General features: G+C 47.7%; 1 protein-coding gene and 1 long non-coding RNA gene across 2 annotated transcripts in view; one reads left to right on the plus strand and one right to left on the minus strand.

Moving 5' to 3' along the window:
- The window catches only part of FAM117B (family with sequence similarity 117 member B), a 30923-nt gene extending 25856 nt beyond the window's left edge, over positions 1-5067 (minus strand). The window contains exon 1 of the mRNA XM_069781738.1: positions 4253-5067. Coding sequence (XP_069637839.1) covers positions 4253-4880 — 628 coding nt within the window. The 5' untranslated portion in view covers positions 4881-5067. The remainder of the gene's footprint in view (positions 1-4252) is intronic.
- A 306-nt stretch (positions 5068-5373) lies between these two features.
- LOC138685124 (uncharacterized) lies at positions 5374-11847 on the plus strand. The gene is made up of 3 exons (XR_011324372.1): positions 5374-5730; positions 10068-10167; positions 10750-11847. It is a non-coding gene; the product is annotated as an uncharacterized lncRNA (long non-coding RNA).
- The last annotated feature ends 3405 nt before the right edge of the window (positions 11848-15252 follow it).

A 15252-nucleotide genomic window follows, 5' to 3' on the forward strand; every position in this document is an offset into this window, starting at 1 on the left:
AGAGTTCTAATTGAAGCTTTTTATACAGGTAGGATATCCAAAAAAAGTGAGAAAGAGTGAGACCAACAAGCTTCTCTGGCATCTAGGCATACAGTTGACCTTTTTGTTCTGTTTTGGTCAGCCTTTTCCTCAGAAAGGACATTCATGGGATCTCTCCCATGCACAGCTGTCTTTTCCCCAAAATTCATACAAACACAACTGATCTCAGGGGCTTCACCTACTTTTTATGTTCCGTTGAAAGTATTCAACAGGCTCAGACAGTATTAAAAACAGGCACACAGCACAACCATGTATATTCCCTTTGGAAGACAATCTTGGCTATTATCTTCACATAAATGTAAAAGAACTACTCACGCTTTTGTTTCCAGTAATTCAAAATAATCCCTTGCTAGGAGAACGACTGAATTAATGTTGTTTTACAAAAACAAACCTCAGAAAGCCCAAGAAGTTCAAGTTACTTAATTCTAGTGAATTGAAACATTTTTAATCCAAACAAGCTCCCCTGAAGTGTTGGCCACAAGAAACTCGAAGTGTGATGCTGCAAAAACAAATTAACTTGCTTTATACCTACCATTTGTTAAACAGCTTAGGTAAGCAAAGCAGCCATATAATGGTACACAAAGCCTTCTGTACTCTCTTGTCCTACAGTAATATCTTTTATAACTACTGCAAAACCTTGGTAATTCATGTTGACAGGTCTGCAGCTATTATTGTGTCACTCACCAAAGTCTTAAAAATAAATAAATTCTACGGTGAAATATAAGAGTGTTATGGAGTTCCGTTCCTTCTCCCTATCCCAAGAAGGGGTTCACATCTGAACTCTTTAAGACTTTCCAATATGCTGTTATAACAATTTTCATCATTTCTTTTCATACAAGTATGCTTCAATATTACTCTTCCATATACTATTCTAAATAATTAAAGGCCAATGTAGTTCCAGATAAAACTAACCAATTTTTCTCCTTTATTTTCAGAGTGACTGTAAATGTCCAATACAGTCAACTGGAACATACCAGAAAGTTCAGCATCCAGTAGAGAAATCTCTCACAACCTCAAGGTACCTGAAAGGGTCAGTAAACAACTGATACAGCTTTGGTCTTGACCTTCTTGTTTACACAGCCTGGTGCATTATAACATTTTTGGAGTCGAACAGTTGAACTCTTCTGAGAAGATGTGTTTTATATAAGAACATAACAGGACAGCATTTGATCTTTACTCAGTAGATAAACCAAGATAAAAATAACAGTAAAGGTAGAGTATACACATTATCTCATTTTGCAACAGTCTACTAGTAGGTCAAAACAACTTCCTCTAACAGGGGTGGTTTGCAGACAAGTAAAGAGGGGTTATGTGGAAACTGAACCAAAACTGGAGACTGCACGACAGACCTCGCAGTGTAGAAATGAGGCCACACCAGTGATGCTAAGGACAGAGCACATCAACATGCAAGTAGAAGCTGAAGTCTGTAAAATAAGTGCTAGAGACTGCAGGGAGGGAAAGTAAAAGATGAAAACTGGGTAGTAGGAAGATCTAGGCTCTTGGTCATATTTAGAAGGGAAGCAGCAAGAAAAGCACAGAAATTTAGAAATTGTGCCATAGAATCTTTCAGTTTGTAATTATCCCATCATCAACAGAAAATTCAGTTAAGTATTTCCAATGTTTAGTTGCAATTTGGTTCAGAAAACAAAACAATCAAATACCCCCCCCCCCCCCCCCCAAGGAACTCCACCACCAAAAAAAACCCCAAAAGAAGCTATTAAGTCACATTTGTAAATTCACAAGTTGGGGTTCTCAAGCATTAAGCAGGTTGATGAAAACTATGTTCAAAACTATTCAACTGCTTCCCAGAAATAAAATCTGAAAAACATGAAGTTGAGTCTAAAGTATACAACTTACAGAACCAGTATCGAAGTTCAGAAGAAGCTATCATTTGTCTAACCTCAAGGTTCATTTTAATCTAGAAAAACAGGGCTGCAGCTGTAGGAATGAGCAAAAGCCATCACCAACTGAAAACAAGAAACAGGAAAACCCAAGTTATTCTGCAGTAGATTCTGACTGATACCCTGAAGTGGCCTGCATGGCTTCACAACTGTAGCCTCATTAGCAAAAATGAAGTTCCACGTCCATGTTCTCAGCTACCACTAAGTTTTCTCATCTAGATGAAGAAAAAATTGAAGTCAGCTCTGTCTCTATCAAGCACTGGACTATACAATACAAATGTTAAGCAATATTAAACAGGTTTATTTTACATTTTGGGCCAATACAAGTACTGTTCAGAAATTTAAACACAAGGAAGCAATTAAACAGACACTACTCTTCTGTTTTCACACATCTTGTAAAAAGCTAGTGAAGCTATCTTAACACAGTAGAGCAATCAAATGACTTGTTTCTTTCTATATGCCAATTCTTAGATCCAGTAAAGAAGTTAGCGTGGTTTCAACAGGCTTCTACGCAACAATCTGAAGATGGTGCAATTTTTCCACCCTAAGTGGTCTGACACGTGCCTTTACAAACAGCTTTTGAACCTGGGTCTCAAGGCTAGCCATCCTGTTCCTCATTCTCCAGGCCAGGAGATTGCATCTTGGGCAAGAGTTTCTATAAAGCTCACAGGAAGAAGATAGGATTTTGTGATGCATATAAAGTCTTTCGGATTACTGATTAACAAGAATCTCAAATGAAGAATACACACATTCCTCAATCCAAAGCCTCAGAATATAACCTTAAAAAACCCCACATTACTTGTATCTGGAAAGTGGAAAATCTAATTCAGAACCTAAATGCCTTAGTGAGACTGCTCTCTCACTTTGCAGGCAAGCAGGCATATGGTAACCTTGAAGGGGCATGTCTGAATTAAAAAAAAACAACTAAAATTAAGTCACACAGACATTAGCTTAAGTACTGTACCAATTGATTATGACTGTCAAATTTGGCAGCATCATTCCTCAAGAGCCAGGATAGAAAAAAAGAAAAAACCCAACACAGTAGTCTGCTTATAACCATTATTGTAGAAAGGAAGAGCAACATTAGGAGAAGTAGAAGTGTTAAAAGGAATCATGTCAGTCCTAGATTTCTGCAGATACACTTCTGCATATTAGTCAACTTTATTGTGTAGATTCCCACATGCAATTTAATGAAAAAGAGAAGCTGTAAGCTTTGGTATCTCAAAAGTCAGAGATTTGTACAGATTTGAGGACTTTAACACAACGCCTCAACTCACACATTTTTGAGTAAACTTTTATCTCAAGATAAAGGGCTTACATATGTAAGCCTCTATTATCCTCAACCAGATGCCACATATTGCTCAAATTTCAGTGTTCCCAGTAGATATGTTTTAATTATTCAAAAACATTAAAAAGCAGTTTGCTACAAAATGTGTGCCATTCCCACGCTATTTTCTACCTTCACTGTAACACAAGCTTGTCATCACTCAAGTTCACGCATCCTTCTGCAGGGTTCATGTTGAAAGTAACTACTATGAGAGACACTGAATACTTTTTTTCCTACATCTCTGTGTAATGCCTACAGTGCTAGCTAATCACGAGCTTGCGGACACTGTTTGGATCAAGAACACGTACCGTTTGGCACAAGACGCACAGAAAGGGGAGAAGATATGAAGGCTTCACAACAGCCCCCAAACACCAAATTCACCTTAAACTTGTACCGAAGTATCTTAAGTACACCTACACCACTGACTCTCATCTGGAAACCTCCGGTAGTACTCGCAGAAGTGCCACAGGAGCAGCTACAATACCCCACACGGCGCGCTTGGCTTTCTCCGTCCCTCTTCTAAGAGCCAGGAAGCAAGAGAGCAGCAACAAAAGCCACAAGCCCTTCAACACATACACGCTCCACACGTGCTGCCGCCCGCCAGAGAAGGATCAGAACGGGCACAAGCCTGGGCACAGCCCCTGTCCCCACCTCTCCCCCGGGAGCACGGCGCGCTCGGAGGCACGCCACCGGGCGCAGAGCACCGCCGATCCCAGCCCTCCCGCCCCGCAAAGGGCTGGCCGAAACTCGGCCACGCCGAGCCGCCTCGCCCAGCCGCCCGGCAAGTGTCCTTTGCCGCTGGGCCCGGCCGGCCCCCGGCGACCGCTGGGTCCCGGTCCCGTCCCCCCAGGCGGCCTGGCCGCCCGCCTCCCCATTCCCCTCAGGCAACGGGGTAGCGGCCGCGCGCCCGCGCACCCCCGCCCCGGTCGTAACGGCCGGGCGGGCAGCAGGTGCGCGGCGCGGGCCGTCTGACAGGAGCGCTCACCTTTGCAGACGGGGGAGCTGGGGCTCTTCCTCTCCGGGGAGCTCCTGCCTCGCTCCGGCGAGTGCCGCCGGTGCCGGACCCTGCCCGCCGCTGTAGCGCTGCCCTCCGGCAGCGGAGGCACCGGAGAAGAGCAGGGCGAGGGCCCGCAGCCCAGCGGCGGCGGGGGAGGAGGCGGCGGTAGGTGGTGGGGTCGCGGGGGGCTCCCCCGCGCCCCGCCGGCACGCGTGGGGCTGCCCCGCGAGGAGGCGACGGCGGCGGCCGCCGAGGCGGCGGCGCCGCTTCCCCCTCCCCCCGGCGTCTGCGTGGCCGTGGCGGGGCCGCCGCGCCCGCCGCTGCCGCTGCCGGTGGGCGCCGCGCGCGTGGGGCTGATGCTGCGCGAGGCGGGCGCCGCGCGGGGGAGACCCCCGCCCGGGGCGCTCGCGCCGCCGCCGCCGCCGCCGCTCCTCGTGGGGCTGCCATGTTGCTGCTGCTGCTGCTGCTGCTGCTTGAGCTGGAAGGGCACCGTGGCCCGCATGGGCTGGAGGCGGCTGCTCGCTCCCGCTCCGCCACCCGCCGCCGCCGCGCCCCCCCCTCCCAGGGAGGTGGCCGGGGTCGGGGAGCCGTTGCGCCTCACGCGCTGGTGGGACATTGTCCGTTGGGAGCCCGGGCTCGCGGAAGACCGTCGGTGGCGGGGAAAGCACGAGACGCGGGCAGGTCCTCGCGGGGGTCCGACGCCTCAGGCGGCGGCGGCGGCCGCGGCCCCAGCCCCGGCCCCAGCCCCAGCTCGGGGCGACCCGCGCTGCCTCCGCAGCCTCCGTGCACCTCATCAACAATAGTGCCCCGGCCGCCCGCCCCGCCCCCCGCGCCCTCCCATTGGGCGCGCCGCCGCTCGGCTCGCGCAGCTACGGCGCGCCCATTGGCTGCGGAGCGCGCTCCTGAGTGGCCGAGCCTGCGCGGGGAAGGGGGAGGGGGCAGCGCTTAAAGCAACACGCGGCCCCCCCCACCCCACCAGCCCCCCCCCCCCCCCGCCGGCGGGGGCCCCGCGCTGCCCGCGGCGCGTGCGGCGGGGGGCGGGCAGCGGCGCAGCGGGGCCGGGCGGGAGCGCGGCCCGGGCCGCGGCTCCGACCCCCGGTGCCCCCCGCGGCCAAGGAGGGCGGCGATCCTGCCCCCGAGCGGCCAGGCGGGCGCAGGACGCGCTGGGGGGTCCGCGGGGCCGGCTGCCGCTGCAGCGCCGGGGCCGGGCGCGGCGTCCGCGGGGCCGTGGAAAGCCTGGAAGCCGGCCGGGGTGGCGGCCGCGGCTTACGCCGGTGTCGTGGTCGGAGCCGAAAGCGGCACACCTCCTCTGGGAGCCGGCCCCGAGGAAAGGGCCGTGCGTTAGAAGTAGGGCTGCTCCGGCGTTCTCAGCTCCGAACGCGCCACGCGGGAGGACGGGGGCTCAGCAGCGGTTCATCCAGTCGCCGTGCCACCGGCGTAGCATTGCCGGTGATGGCACCAGATAGGTGGGCAATATCCGGGCAGACTTGGCCCCCTTTTGCCTTAATTGCTGTGCTTACTCTTCTCCATTAGGTCAGTTGCGTCTTCACTGCGGCCTGTTAAAAACGCGTGGTAACGGCCGGCATCCTCTTGACCTCATTTATACATTGGAGAAGGGAACACATGCATGAAATGGGCCCTAGTTCATGCGTTTGGATTATTTAGATGCACCTTCAAGACATGACGGACTAGAGAAATCTTCTTTCTGTCATTATTGCCAGTGCCTGTTCTGGGCTACCAGGACTTACCCAAATTCTTTCCAATATTGCTCTAGAAGTTGCATGTTGCAATTGAATACCATTGCTATGATACAAACGGTGTGACAACAAATTACCATTCTCTCTTTTCTTCAGCTTGGTTGTGCTTGGGTTTGTTTTTTTCTCTCCTTCTTTCTCCTTTGCTTTTTCTGATTGAAGCCTACTTCACTTAAAAAGCCCCAACTTCCCCTTTGAAGAGCTCCATCCTTGTGGCTGACAAGTTTAACAAACCTGAAAAGCAAGACTGTGCACAGGCCCTTCTTAAGGATGCCTGGACACTGGTCTACCTAAAGCCTTGAAGGTTAAAGCTCTTGTCAGAGTCAAGAGCTTTTTATGAGAAATCAGACTGGCAAAAGAGAACAGGACGGATATGTTTCTCCTGATGAGGTTGTTACGAAGTTAGCTCTTGCATTCTGGATTAATTAAATTTCTTTTGAAGGACATTATGCTTGCTCACAGGTACTGTAACTACTGGCAATATGGCCTGCAGGATAGCTGGGTGGGTCAACCAAAACTGGCTACAAGAGGCTGTGCCCAGTCTTGAGCATTATCCTGAGCTACCCCTGGAAGTGCCTATGTCAAGGGAAGGCACCAGAAGCCTGGCAGATCACCATCAGTCCTATTGTATCCCTTTCTTAAAGTGTGCAATTTACTTAAGTCACCTTATAAATTACACACATAGGGCCACTTCCCAGTCCTTTTCTTGTAGCTGCCACAAGCACTGCTGGTACAATGTGGCAAAACATCAAAATCCCAGATAACCCACTTAATTAATGAAATATCTGGGAGACAGTGCTCTCCTTACCAGGAATGGCTGAGAGGCAGGCAACAGGATGGGCTGTGTACCGCCAGCACTGGAAGTGAAGGGATCTCGTGATTCCCTTGGTGACTCCATGTATATATTGAAAAAGAGAACCTGAGCTACATAGTGCTCCACACGTAAATGCCCAGAAGGTGGAAAACCAGCATCCCGGCACGTCTGAAGAAATAAACGGAACCTGTCTGCTGCTTTGTTGGCAGCCCACAGTTATCCTAAAGCAGGTTAACCTATGCAGCATTTATTTCACTTCTTTGCTGCAATTTTCAGTCGAGCAGAAGATGCAATCCTCCTTGCGGTTCTTGTTGCTGTGACAGTACCCACAGCCAGTGCCAGTACAGCTGCTCAGCAGCCTTTCATCCCTTGGACAGCTTACCCTCCCCAGAAATACTGGAGTTGTTTGGAAACAGTGTGCCGTAAAGATATTTTTCGGGCATAAAATATTCTGAACACATTATAATTCCTGTTACTGTTTTGAAGAGGCCAAAAATGAAAGGTCTGGGTTCATATTTATTTGCATGATGCACGTTATGGAGCCAAGTCACGACTTTGAATGCAGAAGATATCTGTGACAATTATAGTACTTCCCACATTATTGTCACACTGCAAAAATGGCGTTGCTCCACACAGTTGTTAGGAGAATATAAAGCAAAGCATTTATGTAGACTGCTCATCGGCAGTTGTATTGCTTTACATGCACTAGATGTGAAAGTTCAACATGTAAAGTCATGTACTGAGACCTAATCAACCACCATGTACTTCATACATTAATTTGTTTAAACTGTAACAAATGTGTTACAACAGGATCTTACTCCTACACCTTATGGAAATAATGGAAACAACTAAAGCAGGATTATGAATTACTTGAAAATAGTTTTGAAACTTTTTTTTTAATTACACAAAAAAAACCCCGAAACAAAACCCCAGCCCTGAACAACTTGGATCCAGATGCCCCCCAGTCTCTCCTTGTAATTCATGCCTCCCAAGCTCTGGGTTTTGTTTCAGCTGTCACACTCCTTACTGCCTTCAGACTTTGCCAAACGCTGTCCAGGCCAACTTTGGACAACGCATTTCGTACAGTTTCATGTGGAACCTTTAGGCTGGGGTTTCTTCACATCCATGATGCTCTTACTCTGGCCATAACACCTAATGGAATGGTGCCAACAGTGATCCAAAAAATAGGAATGAAACCCATTGTCGTCACAGAGGCTGTGAGCCTTCTACCAGTATCCCCTGAACCAGCCTTTTAGTGACCTCAGTCACTTCAGTGACTCCAAACTCACTGGAGTCATGCGTGATCCCACCTACACAGGATCCACCTCTGCATCTTCAGCTCCTCTCTACCTGCTACTTTAACCGACCCATTGGCCTGCACAAGCTGAGCAGATAGTGGTATGCTCGCATACCACACTGAAGTGCAGCCCCTGGGAGGTGATGAGCACTCCCACCTCCCACCGACTTGGAGGCACTCAGCGCCTAACCAGAGGCCTGCCAAAATGTACTGCTTTGTAGTCATTGCTTGGAGATTAAATCTAGGTATTGCAGACATCCCCTTACATACAAGGTGTTAGTTCCTTCTTAAAATATGGTGTGTAGTAAAAGCTGCAGATACAAACAAATCAATCCGAACGTTGGAAGCGTATCAAGAGTGCCCTCAAAGGCAGACTGATAAAACACTCAGAGCTGCATGAACAGATCTGCAACCTGCTGAAAACAGGGACGTAAACAAGTCAGGGAAGTGGTCAAAATAGTAACCCTGAATGAAAAGCAGAGAAACAAGGGTCAAAGAGGTTTAACTAAGTTCATAGGCCCAAATCCCACTGTACAGCTATCAAAACAACCAATACGTAGGGAGTTTTGTTGTACTAAGGACTGAAAGTTTATGGCAGAACCACTCACTGCTCACAGTAATATGTATGAAAAATGTTAAAAATAATAGTAATAATAGAAAACCATATGGAAAATGACTGTGCTCCAAGTAGCTTCAAATATGTTCTTGTCTTATTCCAAAATTAAGTTAATGCAAAGCAGCACACATAAGGGAGCAATCTACTGCCTGAAATTGTTTTTTTACCTACAGTTGTTGCAAGCAATATTGAAGGTTGAAAGGGTAAAGATTCTGGGAGTCTAATCTAAGCATTAGATTATGCCCCAGGATATTTCATTGTATTTCTCATCTCTCCCCTGAAGAGTGAGTTTGGTTTGCTTGTTTATGTGGGTGTTCAACATCAACAGGAGGAAAAGACATTTAAAAAAATAGGACAAATGTAATAGTATTTGCTTCACACAAAACCTGTAAGATGCTAGTTAATATTCCAGAATATCTGGGGGGATTTGAGGAGGCAAGCAGATTGAAATAAGGTATTAAGATTAAAACAATAAAAAACAACAAATGGGACCTTGGACATAAATCAAACTACATGCGATAAGCAAAAGACAACTTAAACCAAAATGTGCTCCTGCCACATTTTTTGAAGTACAATCTTCAAGAAAAGTTGTCGTATAAATAACATCCTGAGGCTTCAGTTCCTCACTGGTGGTAAGATAACACAGTTTTGACAAACCAACCCTGTTCCTCAATGCAACACTTAACTGCATGCTTGAGAGATGTTTCTACTGCGCATTCATGGCACACATAATTACCTGGGAGAAGTACGAGGTTAATTTCTTTAGCAGCCAGTGCTAAGTTCATGTACATGCGGCAGGCTTTTTCCACACATAGAGATCAATTTTCTGAACACGTTAAATGACAGCAGCAACACTAAGCAATAACCTTGTTGTGAGTGTCCAGCTGCTGAAGGAGAGGCGCAACTGGAGTCAAGCTTGGTTCACCAACATGAGCTCTCACCAGTTGAGAGTGACCGCAACTGTTCTTGGGTTCTGTTGAGGGAGGAGAATGAGCAGCAGAAAAGGCATGCTGTCCACCGCATTTCTGAATCTTCGGTTTTGGTAACATTAGAGAGAAGTGGCCTAGTTCATTTAAACAAGACACAGTTTAATCTCCCCCGGGTGTCCTGCAAGAAAGATGCTGAATGATAATTTGCACATAATTCTTCCCCTCCAACAATAAAACTTTCCTTCCTTTTAGGAAGCAAGTAGTTTTTCTTTAAAATTATCTTCCAAAAACTTTATAGTTTTAGCACATATTTACAGAGCTTGGAAATATAATACAGAGATATGTCTGTATTTGTGTTGTGTATAGAGATGTAACATGTTTCTGTACTTCTAGTCTCAGGGCAGAAGAATGGTTATGAACCACAGCAGGAAACTCTTGATTTACAAACACTAAACACTGATTGCTCCTACAAGCCACCAGCACAATTTGTATTGTGAGTATAATGAAGCTATATACTGTAAAATATTTATTTCAATTGTTGACACAATCAATTAATTTGATAAATGACAATATTTCAATAATGTGTATTTTGTTGCCATATTGTAGGATAATAAACATCCTGTATATATGTGATGAATTGGCATATAGCTATAGACACTCCTCACTTAAGAGAGCAGAGAGTTCACTCCTTCTGATTCAGGCCTACAATCTTGTTTTGCTTCTGTTTGTTTTTGTAACATTTAGAAAAGCTAAAGAGATTGTGAAAAGCATGTTGGCATGACTTATTCATGCACCGAGAGGCAGTGACAAAATGATTTTGCTTCTCTCTCCGCATACACATACCAGCCCTGTAGTTAAACTAAGTAACTTCTTCAGCAGAGTGTGTGATGAATTGGGAGCATGGGAGTCTCTGATTTGGGAAAATACCTACTCAGAAAGAATGGGTCAAGCAGTGTTGTGTTCTGAATCCTTCTTGTATTCAGCCACGGGGTGCAGGGGAGCTTTTAACTAGTTTGGTTACACCTCAACCATATGTCAGTTTGTCTCAGTTGTTCCATCCTGTCTTCATGCATAGCACCTCACATTCAGCCTGACTTTGGGAGAGCCGGAGAGCCATCACTGAGAGAGAGGATGTGATCTTTGAGAAGATGAAGAAAGCAAAGCTAGGCAAAGCCCCAAGCCCCTCTGCTGTTAGCTGCCAAGGCCTCATCCAATGCTCAGCCAGGGTGTCAGGCTCACTCTGCTCAGCAGGAGCATGCAGACATCTCCAGCAGTCATGGTTGGCGTGACTAGGCTGATGCGTTCATAGTGACGAGCCTGCAAGTCGTCTCTTATCCTTGGAGCAGAGACCAGTAAATCCTTGGACTAGGTCTACTTGGAGTCTTTCCAAAGAAGCCTCAACAGCCTGCCCAAAGCAGCAGGTTTGTGCAGCGGGAGTGGAAGGAAAGTGATGCAGACGTCAGACCCTGATATGTTGCCTGGCCTCCCTGAACATGCTTGCAACCTGCCTGGCAGCTCACAGAAACCCGTTTGCTGCAGGAGCAACCACAGCACAACAGCCACCCTGAACTGCATGCTGGGCTACGCCTGTCTCCCCCAAGGAGAGGGGCAACTGCCTAAGCACACTTGCCTCATGGCTGCATGCTGAGGAAAAACTCCATGTGCAAGAGCTGCTGCTCAGCTCTGCCATACGCCAGCGCGGAGCCAGAGGTCTCCCAGCTGGCATCCCACCAGGGGCGGATCATGAACCAACCTGCCCTTCCTCCTGCTTCCCTCCCTCCCTCCCCTAGCAGAGTTCAGTTCCTCTGCCTGCCTCCTGCACCCCAACCCGGAATAGGGGAAGGCTTCCCAAGTCTGCAGCGTGTTGGCTGCTGCTGGTTTGCAACAGAAGAACCTGTGAGCACTTCCTGTGGCTGGCTGCTATGCTAGGGTCAACATGATGCCCAAATCAAGCCTTTTTGATACTGCTGCTTGCTTCTCTTTGGCTGCAAATACCTCACGTTTCACTTACGGTCTCAGTTCATGGCTTATGTAAGCAGATGAGGACTTCTGCTTGCCTTTGCCTTAAAAGCACATTTCTATCCCTCATGATCACAGGGCAAAGCTCAAACACATTATTTACTTGCATTCTGGTTTTCTAGAAGCTAACAATACATAAAATTATCCTGCTTAATAGTGATTTTAAGCCAGCTGTTTCTGAGGCCTGATTCAGAATTTTTAATGGTCCTGCAAGAAAATTCTTGGCGTACCAACAGAAATGCAGGTTCCCAATAAATACTTTCCACCTCAGCTGAGATCCAGTAAGGCCTCCCTCCTGCAGGAGATTCTCTGGCTACCCATACACGCCTTGGCTGCCCCAGTAAAACTGATGTGTGCAGCAGCAACACCTACCTCATGGACTAGAGTCAGGCGTACAACTTGCTACAATGATTTGTGTCAGATCTGATTTTTTAACTAGTCCAGAGACCTTGAGGTGCTAGAAGTTACTCTTTACAACATACCTGCAGGGCTCAATTATTACCTTTCCAATAAGAAGAAAGGGGGAGGGGGAGAAAGAGGGAGAAAGGGAGAAAGATTGAGAAAACAGGTATAATTTCAATATTACGTCTGACTTGTAAAACACTGCAAAAAACACAGCCTAACCATCAGTAACAAAACCAGGAACAGAACACAAACTAACCTCACTTCTTATGCACACAGTTGCATGCGCATAAAAGTGCCTTATGAAAACCATTCTTTCTGGTCATTCTGATTAGGAAATCTGATAGCCTGTGGAATGAACTTCTCACAAACAAAGGCTGCACTAAGTGATAGAGGAAAGCAAAAAATCCTGTACCGTTCCTAGGAGCTGCTTGCAGGCCTGTTGCAAGCTGTGACACTAGTGAAATGAGCCCTATAACCTCTGTAGCCTCTTTATCACAATACCCTACACTATCCTTTCCTATCAGCACTTGGCAGGAACAACGAAGAAATAGGGCCAAAGACAAATGCTGAGTCCTACTGTGTTGCTGACGCCTGAAACAAATATCTCTAGCCTCCCTTCATGCTCTTTCCCCTTCCTCAAATCCACCTCATGCACTTGAGATGCTGCCCGCTGGCTTTTGCCCATCATCTGCCCAAACCATGCCTGCTCTGTGCTGAGTGTACGTCCTCATTCGCAAAAGGTGCTTGGACCGTGATAGAGGGTCTTGGGAAGCTCCTGTCCTTCCCATCAGGAACTGAAATGCACCTGGATCAGGCGTTTCCAACCTTCCTCAATATTTGCATCCTTAACACTTTTCCAGTGCCCGTGCAAGCCCCATCTAGAAACGCTGTTTGCTCAGACACTGCATAGTAAATACAGACTTGCTTTCCTTAATCATCTTCCACAGACCAGCTGTCCTCAGGCAGCGCTATTTGTTGTCTTTGTAAAAGAGGCATGAGTGATCCCCAAAGCATGACTTTGGCTCAGATCACCGTTTGTGGATTTCTCACAGACTTTCCCCCTGGTACTGAGAGCTGAAAGAAGAAGATCCCCTGACATAAAAGCAGAAGACCCGAGCGTGCCATTTAAATTCTAGGAATCAAAACATTTCACCTCCTTGTTGGATGGAGAATGACAGCCTTTCAGGCTAACATGAAAAGCTGAATTTATACAGATACAAATGTTTTGGCGCAGTCGAATTTTCCTGCCTGTGGAAAATTAACCTTCTTATCCAATAGAACGTGCTTTGGGTCATGGCAGTGAGCAGATGTCTATAATCTCCTGCACGTGGAGAATTTCCATAACATCAGAATTAGCAAGAAGTAAATGGGGAGAAAAACCCTGAATGGAAACAAATGGAAGACTGACGTGGCTGTGTTCCACAAAGTACGTTCTGCAGCTGCATCGCTGCTCTGGAACAAAGGGGAATATAATTATTGTTGTTTTACTTTCATTTCTCATTAGCAAAGCAAAAGCCGAATAAAAGTGGTTGTTATTTCTGCAGGAGAGAGCTGGCCAAGGTGAGTATATGAGGTCACGCAGGGAAATCTACAAGGAGACTATTTCTTAAGCCTAAGTAGCTCACGCACCCAGTAAAAAAGTATTAATAAAATTCACCAGCAACACTTTTGTTATTGCAGAGCTGAGTCCAGGCTTCTCAGATGCCCTGAGGATAAGACTCAGCCACACCTGCCGGGGTAGGGCAGGACTTGGCCGCTCTTGCTGTCAGCAAGGAGTGATAATTGCTGGGGACGGGGATGGGACCGTCTACTTCTTTTGTCATAGCTGCCCCCCCAGCTCCCAGCCCTCCATCCAGAGCACTAGTGAAGGTGGAACGGGCGTGCAGGAACCCTTGTTATTTCTGCGTTGATCAGGTCAGCATCCCTCCCCAGCTTGCTGTAACGCTCCCACCACTTTCTCCCCCATTCCCGAGGCAGAGCTGCCGCGCAGGGCATGGCGGCAGGGAAGAGCTTCACACGGTTCCCGGCGCTCCTGGCCCCCACTGACTCTCCCTGGCTACAGCCTCCTGGGAAATCTCTGGACACACAGAGCTTTGCAGGCCTGTCCTTAAAGCCCTACACGTAGGTAGTAAGACCTGGCTAGGCAGCCTCTCTCCTGTAGCTGCCCTTGGTCAGCCATCTTGAGCCAATAGCAAGCCACTGCACGTAAGCACAGTGCTCTCTTTCAGGGAGGGACCTTTTCCTTGTCAATAACTCTCCTAGTCTCCTAATCTTTTTCTGAGAAAGAAACCCCCAAGGTGGCTGCAGATCCAGCCTGGAACAGAGTCTGCCTCCTGCTTGCAGGGGAAGCAAGGCTTGTCACGCTCCCTCCCCATAGCCAGGGGTTTCTGTCTAGGTTCATTTGTGGGGCCGAGGTGATGTGCAATACAGGCAGGTGCTCAACCATACACTACTTGCCTCAGTTTGTTGCTTCTTCCTTATTTATGACAGCAAGAAATGAAGCTACTCACTCCGCCTCCCTTCTGTCTTTGCGTTTTGGAGGTAGTTCTTTGGCCACAGAGGTGTAAGACTTGCACCACTTCCTTATTTGCTTGCAAAAATCATCACTGTGGATAGAGAAAAATAATTTAACAAGAATTAAGTAAGGAGGAGAGATACAAACGACTAAGCAACTGAGGTGCAGGATGAGTCCCACCAAACTGCGTATAATGAAGTGCTGGAAGCAGTGAGGTCCCATAGTGCAGTGTTTGGTGCTTTAAGGTGCAAGATGTGTGTTGCAGCACTGTAGGGCCTGGGATGCTCATGCTACAGAGTTGGTGCTAATGTGGAACCCCTTCCCAAGGCCAAAGCAAACCCAGGAACAGTGGGAGCAAAACTGAAGAGTTCACCACTCTGGTGACACAGCATTGAGTTTAGTTGCACTTTGTGTAAGACTTTGCCTCAAAGCCATGGTGACCATTGCCCAAGTGAGCTTGCAGTGTGGTGGTAGCCCGACGCCAGCCAGCACTGCTCGGTTTGTGCCCCAGAAAGAGAACTGAGAACTGAGTTCCCTCCACGTGCACAGGCAGAATGGCTGCCTCAGAGCTCAGCGAGTGTTTGCATGGCTAGAAAGGGAAAGAAAGATGGGGCTCGTTTCTTGTTTAAAGGGAAGATT

This window comes from Haliaeetus albicilla, chromosome 4, assembly GCF_947461875.1.
Source record: "Haliaeetus albicilla chromosome 4, bHalAlb1.1, whole genome shotgun sequence".
Lineage (NCBI taxonomy): Eukaryota > Metazoa > Chordata > Aves > Accipitriformes > Accipitridae > Haliaeetus > Haliaeetus albicilla.